Here is a 15,860-nt window from a genome sequence, read left to right as displayed (position 1 = left end):
GTCCCACGGTCCAGGGTCACTGCGCATGACAGATTATTCAGAGATTATTAACTCTGTCCTTTAGTTTAGACCACCCACTCGGAAAAAATGTGGGCGTGTTTTGTCCTTTAATAAGAGCAACCTTCACCAAAAGTTATTCGAGTCCCTATTTTATCCGAGTGGGATGAAATCCTTTGGCTAAGTATAAGACTAAAAGTATTCCCTAGTTTTTTCGATATTATGGCAATAGCTCTTCTATTGCTTTCCAAATCAAAATATCGACACAAACCGTAAATTTATCAAGCTCTTGCAGAAAAGAGTGGATTTTGTTAATTGTTAGTAACCCAATGCTGGTCTTTATGATTTGGTGATGCCAATGAGCTTAAAATGAATTATTCTTGCTCCTCACTTAAAGTAAAGCAAATTGTTAAAATACCAAGTACTAGGGGAAGCACCTCTCTTGATGTTATCCTAACGAACTTAAATATAGTTTTTACAATCATCTCTCCGCTGTGTCGCCATTGGATGGGAGTTATGACTTTTCTATTCTATTAATCCCCTCTTGAAATTTTAAGCATTCTGTCTCAATAAGTTATGGCCCTTACCGCCTTCTTAAAAATTCTGGCCTTTTTCTTTTGATATGTGGCTGGATACTGAAGATTGTCTGATATTTACAATTTAAAAAATTTTGATAAGATAATTGCTCTCGTCCATAAACAGCTAATTGATAGATACCTAATTTGTATCCCATAAAAATAAAATAAAAATGTGCTCTAGTGATAAACCCTTATTAATAAACCCATGAAAACACGAAATACAACTAAATTGAAGCTTTTTAAAAATGGTAAACTGGATAAAGCTAAAAAACAAATAAAATCAACAAAAATAGAAATTTGCAGATCGTCTAAATCCTACAACAAAAATAAAGTCGAAGAAGTATTTACTAATAAACCAAAAAATTGGTATTCCAAGCTTAAAACACTGTGTAGCAGGAGGCTATAACAGCTTATCTTCAAACTACCTGAGTTCTCTGACGTTACTACCAATCATCTTAACAGATCCTTGCTTCCATTGTCCAAAGCCTTCCAGCATTGGCTTATCAATTATCAACAAATGTTCTTTCCTCTCCTTTTTTCTCTGTTTCTCAATCTAAGACAGAAATAAGAATTAGAAACTAATAGAAAACAATGCTTGTCCTTTTGATACCCTGCTTCCTCTTACTAGTACTTTCAGTGACTTCCTTTCAAAGCCCTATTCTGTCCTTTTCAACGAGACTACGGAGTCTGGGCAAATTCAAACGATATAAAAATAGGGTTTCATAACTCCTTTGAAAAATAAAAACAGAAAGCCTGGTTTTGAAGTTGTTCCTATTTCTCTCACTGCTATATTATCAAAACTTTTTGAAGGATTCCTTGCAGATTGGCTAACGAAAAATTGAGCCTTGGCAATTTGGGAGCCTCAAATCAACATCTACCTCTCTCTGCCCTGTTTCTCTTATCGACCACATTGAGAGAATCCTCGAAAAGCTCAATTTCAGGCTAAACTTAGTTTCCATTGACCTTCAAAAAGCATTTGACATTGTCAGTCACAATATATTAGTTGAGAAGCTTTTCAGTGAATGCAATATTGATTTTTTCTTACCAACTAAACCAAAGGTTGTTAAATACTAGAATCACTATTCTAATCCTCTCCTTGTCCATAATGGCATACCCCAAGGTACCGTCTTAGGTCTCCTTCTTTTTTCAGTTATGATTAACAGCCTCACTAAAGAATTTTCTTACAGATGGAAGTTGGCTTATGACAGGACTTAGACATGACAGTAAACCCCTCTAAGTCCATGATGATCCCAATTTGTTTCCTCAATTACTCGGCCCGTTTCCTTAATCCTCTCCCTCCTGAAGTTTCTGGGTGCTCCATTAAATTACTTGGTGTCAAGATTTATGCCAATTTATAGTTGGATAACCCTGTTGAAGTTATCATTAATAGTGCTAGTGTGTCTATCTACCTTCTTAAGTTTTTAAATATATTTAGCTTCCCCCTTCCCAATACTTACGAGTTTATAAATCATTTGTTCCACCCGCATCTCGAATATGTTTGCCCAATTTGGCACCCTGGTACCTCCCGCGAAGAAAAAGAAAAAATTGAATCCATCCAAAACAGAGCCTTGCGAATAATTTTCAAAGAAGGCAAGGTGCAATACTCTCTGCTTCTAATAAAAGCTAGGTTGAAAACCCTTGAGCGCAAGAAGGTTTCGTTGTGCCTCCGTTTTGCAAAAAAAATACAATAACAAACCCTCGCACGGTAAGCATTTTCCCAAATTGTATCTCCCCATTCAGATTACGGCAGCGTCGGGATGTTTCTGAGCCCCTCCTCCAGATCTTTGCATTTATTCACTTTGTTGCCTCCCTGCCTCTTTTTTACCGTCCCTTCTAAATTTTGATTTATGTTTTGCTCTCTTGTTTTTATTTTTTGTGTTTTTTCGCTTGTTATGTTTTCCCCCATTTTATATGTCCTTTAAACTTAAAGCTTTTTCACTAATATTCTTAGCTGCAGTTCTAGCTTTCTTCCCTAATACACCTTCAGCAACTTCACAAATTATTTTTCTAAAATTATTCCAACCATCTTCCACATAATCAAATTTTAAACTCTCAAGCTTAGTATTCAACTGTTACTGGAAAGTTTCTCTCAAATTCTCATCCTGGAGTCTACTAACATCATAACTTCCCGGGAGGTAATTACCCTTCCGATATTTCAGCTTTAAATTAACCCTTGACACTACTAGATGGTGATCTTTACTTTTAACATCAATAACAGCACTCCTATATACCCTAATATCTTGTGTTGATCCTGCCAGTCTTCGATTTACTATATATATATATATATATATATATATATATATATATATATATATATATATATATATATATATATATATATATATATATATATATATATATATATATATATATATATATATATATATATATATATATATATATATATATATATATATATATATATATATATATATATATATATATATATATATATATATATATATATATATATATATATATATATATATATATATATATATATATATATATATATATATATATATATATATATATATATATATATATATATATATATATTGTCTTTTTGGAATTCTGGCCAGTTTTCGTGTTTTCTTGTGATATTAATGAGTCTCAAGTTCCCACTTCGGTCCTTTGGGCTTGCAATAGTAACTTTTTCAAATAAATATCTTATCTCTTTCTATTGTGTAGGTGCAAATTTATGTTCCTTATAAATGTGCATACATAGGTTTATGCTTTATGTATGCAAATAAAAGATATATACGCAAGTTATGCATAAAATTGCTTTTATCCTTTAGACTCTAGTCCTTTTAGCTAAAAAAAAATCAAAAAGGAAGATAAGTGAGACACTCTGACAATATCTAATATATTCAACGGCTGTAAACACAGACAAAAATTCTCATTCGCAAGGAATTAATCCTTCAACAAATCCATTGCTTCTAACGATAGCAGAATACAGCTCAGTAGATTTCTTTGGTCTTCTAGGACGTGAAGGATCTGTGAAGTTTACCGAGTGTAGCCCAAACATTTCGCTAAAAAAAAAATTATACATATAAAAAAATACATGCAGAGTTGGATGGTCTTATCTTTATTAAAATTATCCCGCCATCTTTTCTGAGGATAGCCTATATATCCTTTTCCTGAAAATACACAAAGTCTTTTAGGCTCATAAGTTAATAGAAAAACTGCTTTATGATATTTTTAAGAAGTCTGTTATATTTTTCTCTTGTGGCATATTAAGAGCTTATTTTAATCATAAGCATCATTATCATTGTCATCTTATTTATAACGCCTAAAAAAACTGCGCAGGGCCCAGAAAAGACAGAAAAATCAAGAATAAGAAAAAGGACACAATGGAAATAAAACACAATTTGACAACTACGAATATGAGACAAACACAAACGAATAAACATGGAAAGAATCATGGCATTAAGTAGAAAAATCATGAATAAATTTATAGATAATCCCTGCTGGATTTACCAATTGATACATTTTCTGCAAAAAAAAGTTACTTGTGCAGGCTGGCAGTTCCATCAAATACTTTGCAAATATAAAATAAAGGCGGTGAGCATACTTTCCCTTACCACAGTTAAAAAGACCAATCATGAGTAAGAGCAAGTAGGTGAGCAACCGTTTAGCTATTATATAACCGAGAAGAGTGAACTTTATTCAAAAACGAAGCCAGTGATGAAGCCAGTGGTTGAAGCCAGGGATGCATATGGTTCATAAGTTTTACTGAAATAATTTTAGATGCTAGGTTTGCAGTATTTTTCAGATTTGCTGCAATAGAAATACCCAGGTAAGTAAGGCTTCTAGCGGAAGGAACTTCAGAGCCAGACAGACTTACTGAAATTAAATTTCCTTTATACTTAAATGGTAGAAAAACTGTTTTATCAGCTTAAAAACTCAAATCAATATTCTCATAGTCTTCTTAAGGAGGCTCAAAAGTCGAACAGCATCCTTGCAAAGTGAAAGAAAGGCTCAGTAAGTCATCTGCCAACGTAAATGTCGAGAGATCAACTCCTTTAAAGATACAGTTCAACTTATTCTTAGCTCCAGTAATACAATTATTAAATAAAACTGGATAAATCAAAGCTCCTTGGCGTACCCCTTTTAGGATCTAAAATAGTAGGCCAGACTATCGTGTTTAAATCCAGCTTTAAGATTTGTATACATATATATTAGACAAATAATTACCAGAATATCAGCACCTTTCATATGAGTATTAAGCAAAATCTGTTACATAATATACGAGTCACGAGCTCTTGGGACATCAATTGCACATAAAATTAAGAAATCACATCGGTCTTCAATATCCTTTAGCCCATTTACAAGTAGGAAGAAAGCGTGCTGTCTTCCTAAACCTCGCAGGTACCCAAGCTGGCGATGATGGGCGGAACATTAATCTTCAATGTCTCTTATCACAAATGGTTCGAAGAGCTTAAACGTAATAAAAGCAACGTTAATGGGGTGATATGAACTGTACAAGGTAGGGTCGTTTTTACTTTTTTAAGGATGGGACTTATTTATCCGCCAAAATCTTCCATAGAGACTATGCCGTGGACCCACAGATCATCTGATGATCTGCAGACCCTGCGGATCATACGAAAATTATGAGTTATAATTATAGCGGGTCTGCAAGCCTAATGTGTTAGGTACAATTATTCTGCATAATATGTAGTAATAATTGTTGGTTCTTGTGCACTTTATGGCACACACTTGTATATATTGCACAAGGAGATGTTGCTGGGTGAAAGGATCCTCAAGTTGCAGGTGTCTTGCTGAAACAAAATCAACACTAAAAGAATTTTTTTTTTTATTAAACTTCAGAATCAAAGAGTCAACAGTATTTGGTGACAGAAACAGGTAAGATTCCTTCTTATTTGAAAGAACAAGGTCAAGATGTATCTTAAGAGATTCAGACACACTAGTACTCTGAGCTTGCTATATATATGGCACACTTGTTATGCTTCCAGAATTTGGACGGATCTTTAGCAACATATATCGCGATTTTCGGGATCAGGATTAACTTCTGGTTATTCAGTTCGTATTTATTTTCGATGTCGTCCAGAGCCTCAAGTCATTTACTAACCCATCTTGCGGGTGACCACAATCATTCCAGTCCAAAAGCAAGAGCTTATCCAAAGAAAACGAATTTACTAGAGCTCGATTTTTTTTTACCGGTATTCGTTTTGAGACTTTTTACGAACTCGTCGAAGACGATTAGCGCTTATTCCCGCACATATCAGCGCGTGATTCATTTTTGTCCAGTAGGATGCGAGCCCAATGTAGGTATTCCTTTTATTTTTTGACGTTACAGCACAGCACTATTACATAAAATATTGAAAGGCACTTTAATTATGACCAATATCTCGTCACAGACTTTTGCTTGACACAGTTTTCCGATCTAGGTAAGAAAACAAATTCGAATCGTTATTTTCATCCATAGCAGGGGAGGAGTAAAACCAATGAGAGATGGGAAGGAGGTTTGACTAAAATCCTTCTTTTAAAACTTTGACTTCGTGATTGCTGAACAATTTAACAACATGGTCTATATTAAAGGTTGAGGATAACGGCTCAATCTATGAAGAACTGTTCCTTTAAGGCAATGCACAATAGTTTGAAAGAACACAGACCTATAATTACTCCAACCGGGGAGACATCACGTTCTTTATATATTCACAAAATTTTTCATTGATGATAATTTGTTGAGAGGCTGTTTTTTAAGAAACATGCCAAGAGGCTTGCAAGCGGATACAAACCAATAATCAGACTATTAATTATTTAATTTGTAGGTGGATATGCATTAATTACTACATGATTTTCAAACTGGGTGGTAATAAAGTAATTATTCCCTGCTAGTAGCTTGCAAGAGAATTGGGATAGGACAGCGAAACCACCATATGGTCTGCCACTCTGTCTCATAATTCCGCTACGAAAGTGTAGATAAAAGTTAGAAAATAGTGGTAGCAGGCTTTTGCGGTCATCCAGCAAAAAATCCTCCTGAATCAGCACTAGGTCATTTGAATGCAATAACTGCGAAACAATAGGGACTCGATCAGTGGTTATTCCATTAATATTCCACAACAAGTCGACAGCTGGAATTCATTTTGTATCAGCTTTACCGGATGTACTAGTTTTGCTCCATCAAAATTTCGAATTCTTCTGTATAATAAATAAGAAAGTGTAAGCAGAGTAGCCTTATTGTCACATCGTTTTTCCCAATAAAATCACGTTTTCTTTCATAATGGCTTGTTTCCAAAAAAACTGAGTTGCCCTTTTCTTAAATTAATGAAGACTTCAAAATTTTACTTCACGTGACCAAAAGTTTAATACGTAATTCCAAATGAGTTCACCAGCCATCAAAATCACGCAAAGTTCGTATTTCGTAGCGTTGGTTATTTATCGATGGATAATAGTTCAAGGTCACTTCCTTGTATGATCTGAATACTTCGAATGTTGTATGTTAATTGAATGCCTGTGAATAAGCCAAGGAAAGTGTTGATTTTAGCTCACCTACTCCCCTCAATTTAAAGGAGATAGCTCCTGGCAGTTACACCGGCCCTTGTGGCTGGTAACCAGCCCTCTTCAGCTTGTTTAATCACAGCCATGTAACGCTCAACCCATGCGGCAAAAGTTGATGCATATGAAGAGAATAAATTCTAGATGGCGCTGAAGTAATAGATGTTGCCGGCATATATTAAAAATAAGACGATAAGGATGGCACTAAAATTGAAAAATAATGACCGTCTGATTTTAACCAAAAAAAAGAAAAAAAGGACAGCCTCAAGATTCACTGTAATACACTCTTGCTGACCACTGTGAATTATTTCAGGTGATTCATTTTTTTTTTTGTTTTTTTACAATATAGATATCACTGTAAAATAAAAAATCAAAGAAAGCTTTAAACTGTGTTTTGTTCTTCTAAAGCTTACTAAACTTAGGAGGCTTTTTGGTCATCTGCTTCTTACTTTCAGTTAAAAAAAAGTTTTTATTTAATTTCTATTCTTTTTTCAGATGATTACACTTCAACTACCGTGGAAAATTAACCACAAAAAAATGTTTGATGGAAAATTCTTCCCATGTAATCTTCCCTCTCAAGAATTCCCCCCTGATAATTTCAAGCCCACTGAAAACTCCATTCGGCACATTTCTTGTGATCATTCCCCCCCCCCCCAGAAATTCTCCTTATTTTCATTTGCAAAAAAAATCTTGTTTTTCAAATAGTACAAAAATGCTCCTCATTACAATATTTTGCACGGCAATCCTCCCATTCCCAGATAAAAAAAATATCCCACGGAAAATGCTCAACTGGAGAAATTATCCTTCAGAAAATGCTCCGCAACGGAAAAAAACTCAGGAAACTCCTTCCCCACAGAAAATTTCCCCGGAAACTGTTCTTCACGCCAATTGATAACTTGAACCCCTTTTCACATGAGATGGTAGGGGTCATGTTATCCTCAAAGGCAAATTTATAGGATTTTTAAACTATGCTAAACAAAATGGAAATTTGTTCGAATTTCCTTGGGGATATTAGGACATCGAAAGGTAGCTAGCTACCCTCCAATATTTTTGGTCACTTATAGGACTCTTAATCTTATAGGACTAATGATTTGAAACTATCAACAATTAGAAAAATATCAAATTTTTACCTTATAAAGGGAAGCAATATTACATAAAAATTGTTGGGTATTGCCATTCGGGGATCTTTTCTTATATAATCATCATTCAGCGAAAAATCTTATAGACGGATTGTCTAACATTCGGCAATAGCGCGAGAACATTTTTTTCAGGCCATCTTTGTATTGAAAAGATTAAGACTTTAAAAACATATTTCAAAATACAACCTTATTTGAATCACCTGTATTTTAAAGCTGAACTTTGAAAGCAGAGAAAACGAGTGATGGAGATACTTACGTATATCCAGCATTCCATTCAAAGTTGTCCATCAGAGACCAGGCAAAGTATCCTTTTACATCAACACCATCCATTATTGCTACAAAAAACAAAAAGCAAGCTTACAGATCTATTGAACTTAAATTTTATGTAGTAGTTTCGTAAAAAATTAAATAAGACCCATCCTAATTGGTGTAGGGTTTTCCTAATTGGAAAATAATAATTACAAAGATCCTTCGTAGCAAAACACCTTTCAATATTTCATTCTTCTTAGCAGTGAAGCAATACCCAATAGCAGATTTGCATAAAGAGAAAGCCATGGTGTATTCTAGTCTTTTGCCTGTCTAAGAGAAAAAAGACTAATAGAGGAGAGGTAGGCGTGCTCTCTTTTACTTACCTTCACTCCTTCTAAAAAAGGCCAAGCTGGAAACTCTTGAGCACAGGAGAGGAACGCTGTGCCTCTGTTTTGCAAAAAATGCAATAATAAACCCTCGCACGGAAAACATTTTCCCCAAAAGACACTCCCCATCCAGACACCGCCTGCCACGTACTGTATCTGAACCCATCCCTATCTTGTACCCCATCCGTTGTTTAACCTCCAGATATGATAAAACCTTTGTCCCCTTCATTACTGATCAAATAAACCACTAGTTTTTTTCCCTCCCCTTTTTATATAATCTCTTTTAAACCTTTTTAACATTATTTTTATCTCAATTTTTTTTTTTTTTTTGGTTTTGTTTTAATTTGTGCCTTTTTAACTTTCTTAAATTTGAAACTTTTTATTAGACTAATGAATGGCTTTGCCTTTCTGATATTGTTGTTTTTGGCATTGTTAAGCTAGTTTTTTAGTTGTTGTGCTATTTATGTCTTTTTTTATTATATGACCCCGAAATGCGAATTTTGCCCTTCGGGGCTTGTGATAGCCATTTTCTGAAATAAATATCTTATCTTATCTTGAGAGCACGAACTGAGCTCTCTGTAATTTATTTATAGGCTTCCTAAGCTGTAGAATTCTTTAGTCTGTTGTCACCCCAGTAATAAAATGGGTTTTATCTCTTTTTTAGTGTTTCATCTTTCGTTGTTGTTTAAAATTTATATTTTTAAAATTAAAGAAAAGATAATTTATAAATTTTAAATTAAAACTTAAAAACTAACTTTAGTTTTACTACTGACCGAAATATCTGGTATTTCTTATGAATTTCTATGCACTATCTATTAAAAAGGATTTTATCCCTATTTTGAACTTTTATTTTATCGTAAAGAAAAGAGCAACAAAAAACTCTAAAGAACATAAATCATTCTCTACACGGAGAAGACTAACACCAGCCAAGCGCTAGGAATATCAATCTTAAATATGCACAATTCCTTCTGGAAAGGATTTCAGAGAAAAATAAGTATAACAATTTTTTAACTGAAAGCTATGCATTTTATTTATATATTATTCCGTATATGAAAGGGGCTGTCCCCTCCTCAACGCCGCGCTCTTTACGCTAAAGTTTTTATTGTTTTAAAAATAAAGTTATGAGACAGAGTCAAACTTTAGCGTAAAAAGCGAGGTGTTGAGTAGGGGACAGCCCCTTTCATATACGGAATGATTTCTGTTCGTTTTAAGTTTTAATGTCGCTCCATACTTTCAGTTTAAAAAACTTGTTTTTTTTATTTAATTTCTGATCGTTTTTTAGTTAATGCAGCTTTTATTTTGGCTCACCGTCATTGAATAAGTAAAAAAATTTGCATAAAAATTTTACTTTTCTTTTGCTAAATGGCTGTCTCTAAATTTGGTTCTGACGTATCTACAAATTAACTTACGTAACGAACTTATATATTCGTATATTTTTCTTCTGGCAAAAAAATACGAAGTTGCAGATTTTTGCAGATATGAGCTTGAAACCTATGTTATAAGGTTTTCTGATACGCTGAACCTGACGCTGTGATTTTCATTAAAATTTTTTCACCTTTAGGGGATGTTTCCCCCCTCTTTAAAAAATCAGGTAAATTTTCTCAGGCTCATAGCCTTTGATGAGTAACACTAAACTTAATAAAATTCATATATTTAGAATCAGCATTATAAGCCCATTCTTTTGATAAATTTATTGACATCAAAGTTCCGTATTTAAAAGTTTCGCTTACTATTGAGCCGTATCGCTTGTTTTTTTTTTTTATTGTTTTTTTTTTATTACGTATATGCTATTACGTATATGATGGGATTCTTCCCTTAGTCAATACCACGCTCTTTGCGTTAAAAGTTAAAAAAAAATTTTAATTCACAACCACTGAATCACAAAGGCCGTTTAATTAGAATAGATAGCTCTTTTGAAAGCACTAAAAAAACTGTAGTGTAAAGAGCATGGTATTGACTTGGGGGAGAACCCCCTCATATACGTAATCATTTCTGTTCATTTTAAGTTCTAATGTTGCTTCTTACTTTCAGTTGAAAAAACTTGTTTTTTTTAAATTTAATTTCTGATCGTTTTTTAAATAATGCTTGGAAATCCGGCGCCCCCTTCATAGAAATGTCCCTTACCCCAAAGAAACACCCTCCACGGAAAGAATCTCCCGATTAACCCCCTCCTCCATCCCCCCACCAGAAAAAAATTCTTCCTGAATATGTCTGTATACTTTCCAATAACCAATACAATATGTAAGCAATGGGCAAAGTTCATAGCTTGCAGCCCTTCCCCTGGGAACTGTGGGGGATTAAGTCATCGTAAAAGACAAATTTATTAGATTTTCGACTATGCTGAACAAAATGGCTATCTCAAAATTTTGATTGGGTGACTTTGAGGAAAAAATGAGCGTGGGAGGGGGCCTAGTTGCCCTCCATTTTTTGTTCACTTAAAAGGCCACTAGAACTTTTAATTTCCGTTACAATGAGCCCTCCCACGATATTCTAGGACCACATGGGTCAATACGATTTCCCCTGGGGAAAAGAAAAAAAACAAATAAACACGCATCCGTGATCTTTCTTCTTGCAAAAAATGCAAAATTCCACATTTTTGTAGATAGGAGCTTGAAACCTCTACAGTAGGATTTTCTGATACGCTGAATATGATGGTGTGAATTTCATTAAGGTTCTATAGTTTTTAGGGGGTCTTTCCCCCTTTTTCGAAGATTAAACTTGATGAAATTTATATATTTGAAATCAGAATTAAAATCTAATTCTTTTGATGTATCTATTGGTACCAAAATTCCGTTTTTTAGAGTTTCGGTTACCATTGAGCTGGGTCGCTCCTTACTTACAGTTCGTTACCACGAACTGTTTGAATGTGTTTAAAACATTCTCAATGAGAAACAATTTCTAAACTAAATTCAACTAGGTGAGCTTAATCCTTCTCGAAAAACAAAAAAAAGCTCAAACTTTCATTTTATTGCCGCTGTTTAAGGGCATACAATAAAAGATCCTAAAGTTAACTAATTTACTTCAAAGGTTACAAAAAAGAGAAATAAGAAAGGCAGAAAAATTAGCATACAAGAAAAAAGCTGTGTACTTTCCATAGCTATAATAATTTAGAAATCAGAAACAAAAGTTGTGTTATGACATTGTGTTTATATTAAACTATTTTTTTAATAATCCGTAGCGCTTTAATTTCATTTCCAAAACAGTTCTATTATCACCCCATCAAGGATATCAGCCACGTTTTCAGGGAGGTAGTTAAAATTAAGAAACATATACGTGGTAATTTTTAAGACAGTAAGCAATAATTAGAACTCAAATCCTAAAATCTGTCTCAGTCAGGAACCCCTTTCGCTATCTAAATTCACCTGGTTCAAAGATTTTCAACAAATTTATTGTCCAAGATGTAACTCATTTGATCAAATCAATAGATTCATTCAAAGCAAATACAGTTACTTTCTCGGCTTTCTGCCAAAACAGGTAAAAAAACAGTATTTGGTCTGAACGCTAATGAACTAAGAGTCGAGAAACATCTTCTAAGGAAAAAATTCAATTGAAAATACATCACATCCCCTCCCTCTTCTGCGTAGTTTCATGAATTCTTTCTTCTAGGTATCCTTTATGACGAGAAAAGATGACGAATGGCCACCCAAGTCCCATGCTGGTCCACCCTTACGACAATAAGGTCTTAAACGTCAATTTTACAGTCTCTATTAGCCTTTTTTCTTTCATCTCTGACCAACGTCTGTGCTGCTGCTTCCACACCTTGGCTCCGGATATGTCACCATCCACTTGTTTCCACTACCGAATAACTAGAGTCTAGATTGTATTGGCATCTGCATAAGGTTTGAGATTTTGAAAAACTGAATTACACAAGATTAGCAGAAAATAATCGTTCCAATCTAATCAAACCATCTTCTGGTCTAGCCGGAGTTAATTCAAACCCCCCAGCCCACTAGCATAAGAGAAAAATCAAAAAAGAGATATTATCTTACAGGTTTGTCAACCTTAGTCAGGAGTTTGCAGCAGGATTAACAAGAATATTCTTGCTCTCACAAAATTTAAATTTAAGCGAAGTGGAGAATCAGAATCTGGTATATGCGTTGATGCCAGAGGACGAAAAAGAATCGGCTGAACTAGCCTCTTAGTCTCCAACGATGAAAACAACATCACATCTCAATTAAAACGCAACTTGCTTCTTGATATAATTTGAAATAGTCTATGGCCGAAAATACAAGTGCCCACGAAAACATTAGGGGTACAGGAAAATCAGATAAAAATCTGAGCGTACCTCAAGTCAATTTTTCTAGATCCCCTCCATTTTGATAATAGAATGAAGAAGGTACGTTGATACTATTTGAACATGAAACTTGGATACATAGCTCAATAAATAAAGTTTGGATAAAGCAATTTTTGATTTAAAGTCAGAATAGCGAATTGGGCTACTGAGTAAAGGTTTGGGTGAAATATGAAGTGATTGACAGAGAGTATCTCCCAAGGACTCAAGATTATAGAAGCAAAATATTGGTAAAAGGGTCACAACCCTTTATAGAGGCAAAATATTGATAAAAGGGTCACAACCGGTCCAATAGTTGTCTTTTGGCTGAACCATCCACTATTCATGGCTCGCTCGAGGAGTGGCTTTCTTCCACTAAAAGAGACAAAATATCTCTTAGAGTTCATAGGATCGATCCTATAGTCCTTCCCAAGCTTTTCTAATCCGACCCAAAATTCAATACTTCCCATATTTTCCATAACCCGTTGTAATTCATCGATTTCTCCCCTTTGATTATTTCTGGTTATTACAAATGTGTTCTGGACTTCTTCGTTCCCCTTAAGCTCTTTTTTACCCGCATTCTTGTAATTCTCAAAAAGAAAAAATTCCACAATCGCAGGCTAAATTTGTAAATCATATTTCTTTTCTGTATTTTTTTTTCTTTTTTACTTATCTCAAGTTTTTCACTCTCGCAAAATCAAACATTACTAAATATGAATTGGACTCCATTGTCCGTCATCTTGGTCTGCATATCTTTATTGTAGTCCCGTTTTATATTTATTTTCTCTTTTAGTTTTCTCTTCTTTTGTCGAACTACTAAATATCTCGTCTCTATATGAAAATTCCATACGTAAACTGTACTTTCGCTTTTCGTCGTTTTTCTGTCTTTTAGGTCTCTTCATTTTTACCACTAAAATGAATAACTCTTTATCAAATGGGAATTGAATTCCCACATTTGGTTTTTCATATTGGAACAGAATTTTTCGACTGTTTCACGTGATATTTTTTCTCATTTCTCTCTGGAACACTGAGTTCTTAATCCTGGGATCTACTTTTCCGCGTCACATATTCAGTATAGGTATTCTGAAGTTTTCTATTTTCCAAAATATTACCAGAAACATCAATTTTAGGTGTTTCTCTTTCAATTTTAGTTGACCTAGCCAATCTCGCATCTCCAACCCTCCTATGAAATAGAAAGTTTTCTCCCTCTGTTCTAGAAGGGGCTTTTAGGGATAATAGTTTCTCTGTGTGTCCAAAGTCTCGCCTTCTTAGAACATTTTCTGCTAGAGAAGGAACCAAGCCTGCTTTTACTGTTTTTCTTAGGATCATTCTATTATTATTTACTGTTTCTATTCTAACCCAAGCTAAAGGATATGGGGGTTTGTCTTGATAATAAGTTGCTGATGTAAAGGCTTCTCTTGATCTTTCTTCCACTTTTCTATTTTTTCGTATTACATCTAGCCTAGTCTGTATTTTTCTATATATTCTCGCTGCTCTCTCTGAAAGGCTTCCATGTCAGCCTTCCTTTCTCTTTCTTTACTTTTCCGACAGGCTTCTGTTGTCTTTCTTGATCTCTATGCGTCGGATAATCAGACATTTTACTGCTCAAATGGCATTTTCTCTCTTTAAAATGCAACCAAATTTCAACTGAATATGAAATATGCACAATATTTGTAAGTAATATCGGTCAATCAATAAATCAACCACTTGAAGCAAACTCAATAATTGGCACACAGCAAAAATGACGATATTAATGGCAACGACTAACGACAATTTCAAATTAATGGCAACGACTAATGGTTCAAATACACCAAAGTTCTTTTTAAAATAGTCACATTTACTTACGGTAATATGTCGAGAAAAATAGTTACGTTTCAATTAGCCAACTGTGTTTCGCAAGCTAATTAGTGGTGGGATATTTTAGTTTTTTAATATTTTATTTCATGCTAGGCAGCGACCCATTATGCTGTCCTAATGTTGTTTCAATATTTTGTGTTAACAACAATTGTTTTTTTTTTTAAACTTAAGTTAGTCTTATAGACTAATAGTCTATAATATATGCTAACATTCTTAAAGGCTAAGAAATAAACCAAATATTTGGAAAACCTGTATTCTTTTCTCTATCGGTATCCTGAGGGTGTTCCTAGTCTTGATACAAACACTAATGAAAAGTCTAACGACACCAGAATAATCTAACTGTGCCAGCATATGTGGCAGAATCGGATTAATGCCACTAGTTCTTTAGGTTGAGAATAGATATCGTAATCAAGTGGTTTAAAGGTTTCTACAATTTCTTCATGCGTTGATATTCAAACCAGCGTGGGTTTGAAAAGTGTACTACCTTTGAGGAGCATAGGGGCAAAACTATTGGACTTGAGGTTATATGTTAAGTTTCCTTCTAAATCCCTTGTTTCATAAATGTCCTTGCCTTGTTCCATTTTTTTTCTTTTGTATGTGCTTTATAATAGTGTTTTATTTTGTTTTGTTGGCCCTTTACAAGCTGAGCTTCTTGGGCGTGTAAAAACCTTACGTTTTGTAATTTTTTTTCTTAGTATTAATAAATTGATTGATAGGTTGATAGAGGTGCCATGATCTCTATCCAAAAATACCTTTCTAAATATTTCTTTGAAGGGTAAACAGACGTCCCTGGCAATATTGTAATGGCCATACTTCTTGAAAACTCCTTTCATCCCCCGCCAGGGCTTAGGGAAATATCTAG

General features: G+C 34.2%; 1 protein-coding gene across 1 annotated transcript in view; it reads right to left on the bottom strand.

The window, feature by feature from the left end:
• Positions 1-3,422: 3,422 nt before the first annotated feature.
• LOC148947468 (lactase-like protein) overlaps positions 3,423-15,860 on the bottom strand; it is a 114,353-nt gene continuing 101,915 nt past the window's right edge. The window contains exons 8-9 of the mRNA XM_089095272.1: positions 8,493-8,571; positions 3,423-3,607 (exon numbers count right to left, since the gene is read on the bottom strand). Coding sequence (XP_088951398.1) covers positions 3,475-3,607; positions 8,493-8,571 — 212 coding nt within the window. The 3' untranslated portion in view covers positions 3,423-3,474. The remainder of the gene's footprint in view (positions 3,608-8,492; positions 8,572-15,860) is intronic.

Source organism: Artemia sp. Qi Xiang Cuo, chromosome 10, assembly GCF_049724085.1.
Source record: "Artemia sp. Qi Xiang Cuo chromosome 10, ASM4972408v1, whole genome shotgun sequence".
In the NCBI taxonomy this organism is placed as follows: Eukaryota; Metazoa; Arthropoda; class Branchiopoda; order Anostraca; family Artemiidae; genus Artemia; species Artemia sp. Qi Xiang Cuo.
This window is presented reverse-complemented; position numbering and strand designations above follow the sequence as displayed.